The 12,651-nt window shown below is 34.4% G+C and overlaps 2 protein-coding genes across 3 annotated transcripts; one reads left to right on the forward strand and one right to left on the reverse strand.

The window, feature by feature from the left end:
- The first annotated feature begins 2,088 nt into the window (after positions 1–2,088).
- LOC110795510 (pEARLI1-like lipid transfer protein 1) lies at positions 2,089–2,960 on the forward strand. Its single transcript, XM_022000528.2, has one exon. It carries the CDS (start codon positions 2,193–2,195, stop codon positions 2,679–2,681), a length of 489 nt encoding a protein of 162 aa, XP_021856220.1. The 5' UTR covers positions 2,089–2,192; the 3' UTR covers positions 2,682–2,960.
- A 4,722-nt stretch (positions 2,961–7,682) lies between these two features.
- Positions 7,683–12,358, reverse strand: LOC110795493 (2-oxoglutarate-Fe(II) type oxidoreductase hxnY). 2 transcript variants are annotated; one of them, XM_056831237.1, is made up of 11 exons: positions 12,141–12,358; positions 11,789–11,981; positions 11,250–11,324; positions 10,511–10,580; positions 9,490–9,611; positions 9,267–9,367; positions 9,095–9,153; positions 8,906–8,962; positions 8,668–8,713; positions 8,096–8,175; positions 7,683–7,988 (listed from the first exon to the last, which is right to left on the reverse strand). In XM_056831237.1, the coding sequence occupies exons 1-11, from the start codon at positions 12,237–12,239 to the stop codon at positions 7,925–7,927; spliced, it is 966 nt and encodes a 321-aa protein (XP_056687215.1). In that variant the 5' UTR covers positions 12,240–12,358; the 3' UTR covers positions 7,683–7,924. The 2 variants fall into 2 exon arrangements, with proteins under 2 accessions (XP_056687215.1, XP_021856201.2); XM_022000509.2 differs by having other exon boundaries at positions 10,511–10,562; positions 12,141–12,348.
- Between the last annotated feature and the right edge of the window lie 293 nt (positions 12,359–12,651).

Raw genomic sequence — 12,651 nt, forward strand, 5'->3', positions numbered from 1 at the left:
TTTAAAAGGAGGAAAATGCGTATATGCGTAATGCATATTCCCTTATCCTAAATCCTAATTTAGTGGCTCGCATAGTCGCATCTGAACTAATAAGAAAATACTCCGTAGCAATGTGAACAATTATGCTTGGGTGGACTTGGCCCCAGGTCCATAATAATATTAGTTGATCAAACTTAATAATTTTCTCTAGTTTGTCACTATAATAAATTAAACACGTACTAGTTTTCTCAAAAAATTGTACCATTAATGACGGGAAATCCCGTCGCTAAAGGCCAATAATCGTTGATTAACGACGGGATTTCCTGTCGCGAACGCGTCATAAAAGGGGGCCGTCATTAATGGAAAATCTCATCGTTTACCCGTCATAAAAGACATTTACGACGGTCGTTCCAGGCTTTGTTGGGTTGTTAGCCCCGTCGCAAAAGACTTTTGCGACGAAATTTTTGACCCGTCGTTATTAGGTTGTCATAAAAGATACAAATTCTTGTAATGATAATAAATTTTTAGTGAACCAGTTCTATTTAAGAAAGTGGTGCAAGGTGAAAGTGAACAATTAGCCAATTACATATGTTAGGTCCAAAATATCGTCGAGATTCGTGGATTCTTGTACACCAATATTAATGTTGATCGAAAGGCATACGTACTATGTACGTACTTAGTAAGAAGTTGAGATTGGATTGAATGTAATTTGATACTACAAATGTCAAATGAGGCTATGCTTGCTAGTTTGAAGTTAAAGTACAAAATTAGCATTGATTAAACTTTCCAAATGACACTACAAAAAAGTTGTACTATTAATGACGGGAAATCCCGTCACTAAAGGTCAATAATCGTTGATTAATGACGGGATTTCCTGTCGTGAACCCGTCATAAAAGAGGGCCGTCGTTAATGGAAAATCCCGTCGTTAACCCGTCATAAAAGAAATTTGCGACGGTTGTTCCGTCTTTGTTTAGTTGTTAACCCCGTCGCAAAAGACTTTTGCGACGGGATTTTTAACCCGTCGTAATTAGGTTGTCGTTAAAGATACAAATTCTTGTAGCGTGAAATTCAATTTTGTGATAGTCAAGTTACCCCAATGCATAAGGTAGTGCATGATTTTGATGGGTTATATTTACTTATTTAGCAATTAATCCAGCAATATATACAACTTGTTCATTGTTTTGTTGTGCACTTGTGCGGCTACATCGATCAACAACATGGCCATCATATCTTGTTTGAATAGTAGAACTACTACTACAAACATATTGATTGGTTGATATGTCTCCTCAGCTAGTATTAAAATAGAATCACGAACAATATAATATGGATTAACGATCTACTCTATTTTTTAGTCATCTGATTTAAGTTTAATCATTTTAAGGCATTTGTACGTAGACATTGATTGCTCACTAGAAGTCCCTAGCTATATAAAAAGTTTAAGGTCGATAATTAATATCGTGAATATACGAGCTTGAACAAAAACTTAATCTCTAAATAAATAAATTAAATGAACTTGAACAAAAGTTTTAGGATTGATTGATAATCAAGTCTGACTAGAACAATTGTGTGTTTGACTCGTTAAGGCTCACGAACAACTCATTTGTGTCCGTTTATAAACTCATTTTTATTTTTTTATGCTCGTTTAAAACCCACTTAACCTTGAGTTCTAAACATTAATGCGTATGATTTTAATAGACATTTTATTTTGTTTATACGACATTTAATTTTGCAACTCAACTATCGATCACTAATATTTTTCTAGAGATCAATTAAGACAATACTTCTTGTATTAGATACCTTAATTAATTCTTAAAACTTAAAATATAGGTTAATTACTAAAAGTAGCACTCCTTGTTCTTAGTTGTAATTCGTAAGTAAATGGAGATAGACAAATTTGAAATGATCATAAAACAATAATAAAAAATTATAATAAAAAAAAAAGTGTTGAATAATTGAGCTTATACGACTATACGAGTAGGTATTATTAGTCCTTCGATGGACCATCTTTTGGTTAACATAATATCTATATAGGTGCTATATTTTTTAATTATTATATTCCGATTCTATTAGTTTCGCAAAATAGGCTCCTATAAATAGCCGAAGCCCAATTCCTAAATTTCCCACAACAATCTCTCTAATCTCTAATCACAAAGCATAGTAACCACTTAAGAAAATATACTACTAGAGTATTTATTTTGTTCATCATTTTAAGATGGCATCAAGAGCTTTGTCATCAATTGCTATCTTCCTATGCCTCAACCTAGTGTTTTTCACTATGGTAAGTTCCCATTCTGTCCCCTGTCCACCACCACCATCATGTAATAGATGTACTCCACAACCACCTAGCCACGGTGGCCAAGGAGGGAACCCACCACCAGGGTCGCCTAGCCACGGTGGACAAGGAGGGAACCCACCAATGTCTCCAACACCACCATCAAAAGGAAACTGCCCCATTGATATTCTAAAGTTAGGGGTGTGTGCCAATGTGTTAGGTGGCTTGCTCGGAGTTGTTATTGGAAGTCCACCACAGAGTCAATGTTGCACTCTTCTTCAAGGGTTGGCTGATCTTGATGCAGCAGTTTGTCTTTGCACCGCTATTAAAGCTAATATCTTAGGGATTAATCTCAATGTCCCTATCTCTTTGACTTTGTTGCTCAATCAGTGTGGCAAAACTAATACCTCCGGCTTCAAATGCACTTAAATATGGATATGGACATCGATATTTAAGCTTGCCATGAAGTAATAATTACGTTACTATACTGCATGTTTTATTCAAATTTGTATACGTTTGATATTTCTTTGGTACGTGTAAGTTAGTTTTGTTGGTGATTAAGCTAGCTAGCTATAAGCTAGATAAGCCTGGCCTCCATCACTTTCACCGTTTCACGCCTAAGATTATTGTTGTAACTTCTTCATTCAAGTGACTAAATATACTTTATTTACTTTCTCCGTTCCGGAAATATCACACCATGGTTGACTTTTACTCATTTAAATATTACTTTGACTCTTAATATCTCAAATTGTGTGCAAGTAAAAATTATAAAAAAATTAATATTTAGAAAATATATATCAATATGAATCTAACATAACATTACCCCACATGACTAAAATTTCCATACGTACGAATCACAAAAAATGACCAAAGTCGTAGTGTGAATAGTGTAAAAAACAAATGGTGCGATATTTCCGGAAGTGAGAAAGTATATATATATATATATATACAGGTATTTCTTAAATAAGACATTGCAACGTATGATCATTAATCCGGAGCTACATCATAATTAGCAGCTATTAGAAGTAACTTACTTCCTCCATTTTTTTTTATAATTGCACCATCTTGGTTTTAGCACTATTCGCTTATTCTTATATAGTTATTTTTTGTGATTTATATGTAAGGAAAAATATACTCATGTGGGATCTTGTTAGATTCGTTTCGAAATATACTCTCAAATTATCAAATTTTTATAATTTTTTAAAATACATAATGGGAGATATTAGTAGTTAAAATAATGCATTGGCAAGCGTGAACTCCCAGATGGTGCAATTAAAAAAAATGGAGGAAGTATTAAATTAAAGTGACTTTAATATGTTTTCAGCTTGAGTTTAAACACTAAGCTAGAGATAGAATTAACCTGGCTGGGGGTGGGAATCATGGTAGAGGAAAGTTGGATAATGGAAGGGGTAAAGGGAATGATTGAAATGGACAAACAAAGAACAACAAAGGGTATGAGAGGTGTTGATACTCATTGATTTAACCCCGTCCTCCACACATGGTTTCCATTTTATTTATTTGATTTGCAACGATATTAGAATGGAAGAGCTGCGTGGCCAAGGATGGTGCAATTAATGGAGACAGCTTGAGATCAGGCTGGACGTTGTGTTGTAGTGGTAGCTTTTGTTTCTTTTATCTCTGGGTTGGTTTTCTTATTGTTGTTGTATTTTGTTTTCTTTGGGCTTTTGCCCCTCAATTTCACCATACCCAAAAAAGAATGGGGATCTTATGGGAATTGATATATGTCCCGTTGCTTCGGAAGGTTCGGGGGGTTGGCTCTCTGTACCATTCTGGTCGTTTCTCAGCCACATCTTGAGAGTTCCAGGCGCTCTCCGTCCAATCGGTTCCCACATTGGTGGAGGAGATCAACGAGACCTGGAATCTGTGACGCTCGATTGTGGATCCAGATCTAACCATCGCCTTGTCCTTCGGTGAGTACGACGGTCATTTCTTGAATTTTGCTCTTTGTCTATGCAAAGAAATTCGGCATTATTTTATGGTTGCGTTTAGTTGCTCCCTCGTCGTGAGTGGGGTCTGGAGATTACCGTATGAGTATGCGTCGTCCTACTCGGGTTACAGTGGACAAGTTCTGCAGATTGAGATCCACTATCTGAATAGTTGAGGTTTTCGAATAGTTGAGGTTTTCCATATTAGAAGCAAAATGGGGTATTATTCAAGGCTTTATAATATCTTCCCCATAAACGGCACCAAATTATTCCGATATAAAACAATGGGCTTTGGATTGAAGGCTCTTTCATAGTGTGGAAGATCTAGTTTGTTCTTGAGTGTTGTTAGTCAATGAATACCTGCACACGAGTAATGTTACTGGCATCGGGGTGGTTCCAAGGAAAACCCCTCCGATGCGTAAGTATGCTAGACTAGGTTCATATCAGAGAGAATTCTCTAGAGATATGTATGTGTAAAGGCAATCAATGAACGTACCTTGATATGTGTTTGTGTAGTAAATGCAACTGGACTTTACGGCCTTGGGCCGCTTATAGGAGGTGTGTAGCCTTTAGAGGGGAAGCTGATTTATGTTGTACTTAGCTAAGTGGACTTTTGAACCGCAGTCCCAATAGATAATCAATTGAGCACCCAACAATGTCTATCAGTCTATGAAGATCCATTTCATGAAGATGCATTTCCTCTGTGTTGGCCAAGCTTAGACAAAGTTCTCGTTCCTGTGCGACATCCTGCTATTAGTTAAACCATATCAGTTGCATTATTGCGAGTTCATTTGCTTTTTTATGAAAACTCCTTCATGGTGTATGCTGTATTTCGATTTCAACATACTTTCTAACGAGAATAATCAATTTATAATGTGTGTCTCCTCAACAGCCTCATCTGGAAAGTCTAGAAAGCTCAATGGACCGACACTCGGGCATTTGTCAGTAAGTACTCTACTGCTTCTAATTCGTCTTTGAATCCTGCAAACCATTTAATTCCAATTGTTTGGAGGTTTTCTAACAAACAAATAGGAACACTGTCTGGTGGAGCCCACGTGCATGGTTCACGATCTTTAAGGCTGATATTCATCCTTAACTGGAAGTTTAAGAATTAGCTTCAGTTCACCATCAGAGTCTTTAAAGAACAATATGGAGCTTTTCGATTTTACACCTAAGAGCTGTGGAAATCCACGCATTCATACGCGATAAGCCTATATTATCTGGACAGGAAAGCTTAATTGAAAGTAGGTTTGTGGATTTACAATTGTCAAGTACATGTTCCACAAGGTTCGCAAATCTAACAGGATCAGATTTACTACCCTGTAAGCTAACACAAATTCTTATTTATAAGGGTTGTACAATAAATATCGTACACCAGAGTAAAAGTTAACTCAAAATGCATAAAAGTTAAGCTTATATAGGTAAAAGTTATCTATTTTTTAGTGATAAATTTTTTCATTTTAATAAAACTTATTTCTTCAAAATCACTAATAATGTATAAAATTAATCATTGAACTCTTTAAAATGTTTATCTATCAAATTTTTTTACTAATATAAAAGTTAATCAAAACTAAGTTAAAGTTACAAAAAAATGGGTAAAAGTTATCTTGGTGTACAATAAATTTGTTGTACACCTTGTGCACGCAAGACCTTTTGGTAAGCTAATACTACTAATGCCTTTCCAAAGGTATTTCCACTTCGAAGACAAAATGCTAGTTCTAATTGCCTCTTCTGTTGGAAGGAAAGAAATTATGTGTGCAATTATATGGTTAGGTAAATTACTAATGTTGTCCAATTGTTCTAATTGCTTCTCCCTCTTCATCTCACCTTCCTGCTTAAAAGACTGCTTATATATCAATATTACTAATCGTTGATTAAATGATAAAATGCTCTGTAATGCATCAACATGTTGAAATCGAGTTAAAATGCTCACAAATTAGAGCACAACAAGCATACATCTTTTAATCCAATTATTGGCGGAATATAAATCAGATAAATTTACAAGAAATTGAACTCATGATTAAATTCCAACAATATGTTCACAACAAATTGGCTATAATAACAAAAATATCGGCTATCGGAAATCTATTACGGTTCTTGAAAGTAGGAGCAACTGAGTCTAATAATTTCAAAAATGGGGGATAATTTACAGATTAAATTGGGCCAAAAACATTGCTGGAAATTTCTCCATTTTTAGTGAACAATTTGCACAAAATTCAGCCGTAAAAGAGAAACAAAGTAAAATGAACACGTTAATTGAACTGAAAAGAAACAAATTGAAGACTTAATTCGATTAATTGTTCCCCAAATCAAAACCCTAACTAAAACTTAATGCGCATGCATCAAACAAGTAAATAAGTACTCCAGACTAATAAAATCAAGAACACAATTGGAATAATAATGAACAGAAAGCAGAATTGGAGATGCGAACCTGAGTAATTGATGAACTTTGAGGGTGATAGCTGATGCGAACCTCGGTCAGTCAAACTTGTTTATTGGAATAAAGTCAAACCCGAACGATTTCATGGATTTGGCTCGTAAAAAAATATTTGCACTTTTAAACTATTTGGTTTTTAAATACACTTTGTACTTCGTATCTTTTATAAGAAATAAAATATTTAATAATAGAAAAAATAAATTAGCCTTAGCTTTCTATTGGAAAAGAGCTTGAGTTGAATTAAATGGATTTAGATATTTGGAAAATGAAAAATAATACCCCGGAATATATTTTACGCATTGTTTATTTTTATCAAGCTCAAAATCAATGCAAATGGCTTGTTCGTGAATAAAGGCCGAACAAAACCACTCTTAATGAGCTAAGCTCGAAGTTCTTTATCAAGCTTAGTTCAAACAAACTAAAACTCAGCTCGACTTGACTCATTTGCAGCTCCAATTATAGATACAAGGCGGGGATTAGGCAGACATGTGGATCCGTAGATATGGGCCCAAAGACTAGTTACTAGTTAGGAATCAAAACCATCTCTTCCACAATTTTGCAGAACTGGTCTCAAGTGTAACGCGCTCATATATACTCCCTCTGTCACTAAAAGATTGCCTCAATTTCCATTTTGATTCGTCCCTTTGAATTTGTCCAATACCATTTATATTATGTGGTCCTCACATGTTTCATCTCATGCACTATTATTTAATTTATTAAAAAGACAAAAGTATCAACCCACTTGCTTTATTTTTGCAAACTTTAATAAAGTGAAAATTTTAATTTGAGACAATCTTTCTAAGGACGGGAGTACAAGTTTTAGAGGCCTGAATAAAATTCTTATGTCAAACGCGCAATTTTGCAATGCTATAAATCTATGATGCTCTTGGATCAGCGGCAAACCTTGTACTCTACCACTTTATCCTTTCTTTTTACGTCTCTTTATTCACCAGTTGTCATGAAGTTCACAAAATATTTAGAATATATTATCGATATAAATCTAACAATATCGACTATAATTTTTTTAATCACAAAAGTCAAAGGTCCTAATATAAATATTATAAAAGTTAAAATGGTGCAATATTTAAGGAACGAATAAAGTATTTAACATAAGACGAATTAACAAGAGATGAAGCTGCCCTTACCATCAAAGCTGACAAGGGTAAGTCTATACATAACCTTATACCAAAGCCCTTAACATAATATAATTCAGCCTTTTAAATTATAGGGCTTTACAAGTTTACATGATACTTCATACTTATTTACTAATCCGTATATATAACTTGAATTCAAGCTTCAAATGTGCCCTCAAAACGTTCTAAAAGGTAGTCAATATAACGGAATGGAGGAAATCTGCAATCGAACAGAGAAGAGGTCTTGATTAGATAATACACATTTAAAGTAGAACCTATAACGTGAGGGGAAAATGTGAGAGGGTACGTGCACTTAAAAAAGATCACCTTGGAGGATTTGATTCGCTGCAACAAGTTTCTAAGCACTCCACCATAAGATCATGCGATGGGTCAAGATAGAAAGCCACCTGCAGGACAATTTAATAGTTCTATCACTTCATCATCACTACAAAAAATTGTACCATTAACGACGGGAAATCCGTCGCTAAAGACCAATAATCGTTGATTAATGACGAGATTTCCTGTCGCGAACCCGTCATAAAAGGGAGTCGTCGTTAATGGAAAATCCCGTCGTTAACCCGTCGTAAAAGACATTTGCGACGGTTATTCCCGTCTTTGTTTGGATGTTAGCCCCGTCGCAAAAGGCTTTTACGACGTTTTTTGACCCGTCGTAATTAGGTTGTCGTTAAAGATACAAATTTTTGTTGTGCATTCAACTAGCTAGTAAATCAATACACAAAGTAACAAATTCTCAAAAAATAAATAAAAATGAGACCTACGGAGTATTATTTAGGGATAAAGGGAACAAATAGATCGACGAAGTATATATAGTAAGTTGAACAACAAAAGAAACGAAGGATATATGAGAAGAAAAAGGAATAAAACTATAAATTACGTACTGAATAACGTTCTTGTCCTGTTGGCACAACTCTATGCAATGTTGACCTGTCATAAAACAAGATTTATTTAAGGCGAAAAACACGATATCTTTTGACATGCATGTTTATATTAAAGCAATTAGGGTACTGAGTTACAAACGGTAATGATGTAAAACGATTGATTCGATCCCTAGTTCTTGATACAGTACATCATTGTCATTCAAAATTAGGGTTGCCCGTTAATTAATTAAACATTTACCTAAACACGTTATTCGTCCACCTCTCAGTAAGGTCCCCAATGTTGACAACTAAGGCCCTGCAAATGTAACAAACTTGTCAATAATCACGTACAAGAGCGCAATTTAGATCATGGACATGTGTCTATAGTTCAGGCTTAATTTGAAAAGTTTCATGGTCATGCAGATCTAATATATGTAGGATGACTCACCCCTCAATATGAAGAACATCCTCCCAAATACGTGGCTGACGATCTTTTTCCCGGCAAACCTAAGGAAACATGATAGGTTATGTAACTTTATAGTTTAACAATTAGGATATGTAACTAACATATTGTAACATGCATATATATGATATTGTAACATATATATGTATAGGTGTACCTGTAGTCCAGCAACACCATCAATCGCTAATAGTGTCATCATTCCATAATCACAATGAGCAGAAGCACCTAGAACTTCATTAGTGTAGTAACTGAGGTCCCCTAAACATGTTTAATCAAACACTAATTACAGCCAATTAAGCAAATCCAAAATATAACAGCTCAAGTCCCCTATACATATATAATTATATACGTAGTATCATGTTTCGTTACAGCTAGCTAACCTGGGTAACGTAAGAGGCGAATGAAAGGCATTGGTGGATCCAAAGCTCCAATGTCTTCGAAATAGTTCTCACTTAGGTTTAAGGCCACAGCAAGAAGTGAATATAATCTTTTTCCAGCTTTCCTAATTAAGGCACCACACTTTGTGTTACATACTTACATTGAGAGTATTTAAAACAAACTAAATATCACGATATGACCAAGGTTTTGTTATGTTCACCCTATTTTTACTTATCTCGGGAAAAATAAGTTTAATCAGATAAAATAAGTTTAGGAGAAATAAAAGTTGACCAAGTTATTAAGGAGTACAATTTATAACTAAAATAAATTTTGACAAGTTCAGAAAATAAGTGAAAATCAGCTAAATAGAACACACCCTAGCACCAATGGGCAATGGCAGATCTTAGTTGGTGTTGTGGTGGGACTTCTCCCCCCTCCCTCGGCCGGAAAATTTTATAGTGTATTTTAAGTTACAGCCCCCTAAATTTGTATATAGTTGTATTATTACATAGTATATTGCTTAATTTTTTTTCTACCGGCCAATCCGACCCCCCTCGTAAAACTGTTCAGAATCTGCCCTTGCCTAACACCAAAATTATCTTAACAAATACTACCTCCGTTTTAAAATGATCTTTACGCGCGCTTTCTGTTTTAGTCTATTCTTATTGTTCTTACATTGTGTTTTATTCTATTTCTTGACATGAAACTTTACTATCTTACCCCTATTACCTCCACAACATTTATCACTTTTCACTCACTTTCTCTAATTTTATTCATTTTTTCTCCACCCACCTTATACTCTCCCTCACTTATTTTATTCATATTTTATTTCATTCACCCACATTTTTAAACACTATAGCTTCTCTTTTTTCCTTAATATTTGTGCAAATAATAAGTTAATAACCGTAAAAAACATTATACAACGGAGGTAGTAAGCGGTAATTAGACAAAGCGACCACTAATATTGATATGCAAGGAAAGCGAACAAATAAGGCAATGAAAATTTAGTACTTCATAACTTACATGATTTTATCATGGTATGCTTCCACGGTTGTTTTCCAGTTTGGAAGAAGCTCTGGAATGCCACAATCATCAGTAGATGATTAAAGAAATTAATTAGTATCCGAATTCTAATCAAATTCTTATATTAAATCCTAAAGTACATTGGATGTATGCTTTAACATTAGTTGTCACGTTGATATTGTTATTTTTAACTAATTTTCACTATTTTTGCTTTAACATTAGTTGTCACGTTGATATTGTTCCCGATTTTTGCTTTAACATTTTTTTAACTTTGAAACTAAGAATTATATACTTAAGGTTTTATCCTATAATAGTTTATTTTTGCTTTAACATTAGTTGTCACATTGATATTGTTATTTAAACTAATTTTCACTCTTTTTTTATTGCTCGCAGAACAATAAAAAATTATGCAAAAAAAGTATAGGCACCCCTTAGATAAAGATAAACACCCTAATCTTACACATAATTAAGTTTATGTGGACCATTATCGTACAAAAATTTTGTCGCAACTAAATTGAGGCAGAGATGGACAGATTGTCCATACTATATGCCAAAATCAACTTGACTTTTAGATGAATCTAGATTCTAGAGTAGTCCCTCACCATTTTAAATATTATTCCATTTGGCTTAATTTGTTTGTACATATATATTTTGATGAGGAAATTAGAGGGGTGGCTTTACCACGTCAGCGCGTCTTATTTAGGAGACTATTCCTTCCTTTATGTCTTTGTTTTCTTACCTTCAGAAGGCCACTGGTTCGAATCTCTAACTTCATCATGAAGCGGCCCAATGTCCAAAAACTCCTTAGAATCACCTAACATCAAAAAACTCCCTTCAAATTTGCAGCACAATTGTTATTCACACTTTCACAGTAACATGTACACGATTCGATTCCAAGTTTATCTACCACGTAAAACTTTTATACCAATAAATAAATATTCCCTCCGTCCCGGACTATTTGCACAGTTTTCCTTATAAAGCCTTTTCAGATTACTTCTATAAATGGTAAATTTTTATAAATATTATAACAACTACCTCCTTCACATGTCATTTTGTGGTCTCATGCACCCCCCCCTACTCTTTAACCCCTTTAAAAAGTTGTCACATATTCCTATCTATATTAAAAAATACAACACTATCAACTACAATCTCATTAAATAATAAGCCAATTACTTTGTACTAAACTCTGTGTCGGTTAAATCGGTTCAAATATTCCGGGACGGAAGGAGTAAAAAAATAGCGGTAAAAAGAGCTATATAGTTTTAGAGGTAGAAAAACCTTTGGTAGAGGTAGCGGTATCCAACTTCTCATGATATAAAGGTGTATATCCACGAATTCCTTTGCGAGCTATTTTCATTTTATCATCCAAAGGAAGTGTAAAGAACTTTTGACTCTCCTCAAACAATCTCCCAAACAGATCCTTGTCCACTCCATGGTTCACAATGTAGAAGAAACCGAAGTCAATGCATGCCTATATTATATTATAATCACAAATACCAAAAGGGTGTTACATTTTTAATACGTAAAAGTAATTTAATTTAAGTTAGAAGCAAAATATATCAGTAGATCGAGATTATATCATAAAAGTGTAAAAACTAATTTGAGACAGATATATATAGAACGAATCTACCTGGCGAAGTGTTGCAGCCGTGGATTCTCGATCAGGCGCCGATAAGTCGATAATGGGAAGGTTAGCCACCGTCGTAGTAGTCTCCTCTCCGACTCCCATCCTCGATCGATCCTCCTTTGCTAATAACAACACTATGAAAGTTCTCTTGTATTATGAGTTTAGTTTTAGGACAGTCAATATAATAATTAGACGTCATTAGAAATTAATATCGATTTTGTCATCGACTTTTCATGTTTCACGTTGTCAGATTGCTTGCCACCTACAGCTGTCAGGAACCTACTCTCTTTCTCTTTCTGCATGGGAATCAATTTTTTTTTTTTAAAGGAAAAAATCAAATTAATGTTTAAATATATGGACGATGATAAAGGTCGCAAGTTGCGACAACATTTAGTTGTCGCAATCTTACGTGTCGCAGTTTAATTATTACATATAGGCGCCACGTAGGATACACGTCAATATAATATTTTTGCTATCAATGCAATATTTCTACTATGAAATATGTAAATAAGGT

The sequence above is a fragment of the Spinacia oleracea genome, chromosome 6 (assembly GCF_020520425.1).
Source record: "Spinacia oleracea cultivar Varoflay chromosome 6, BTI_SOV_V1, whole genome shotgun sequence".
NCBI lineage: Eukaryota > Viridiplantae > Streptophyta > Magnoliopsida > Caryophyllales > Amaranthaceae > Spinacia > Spinacia oleracea.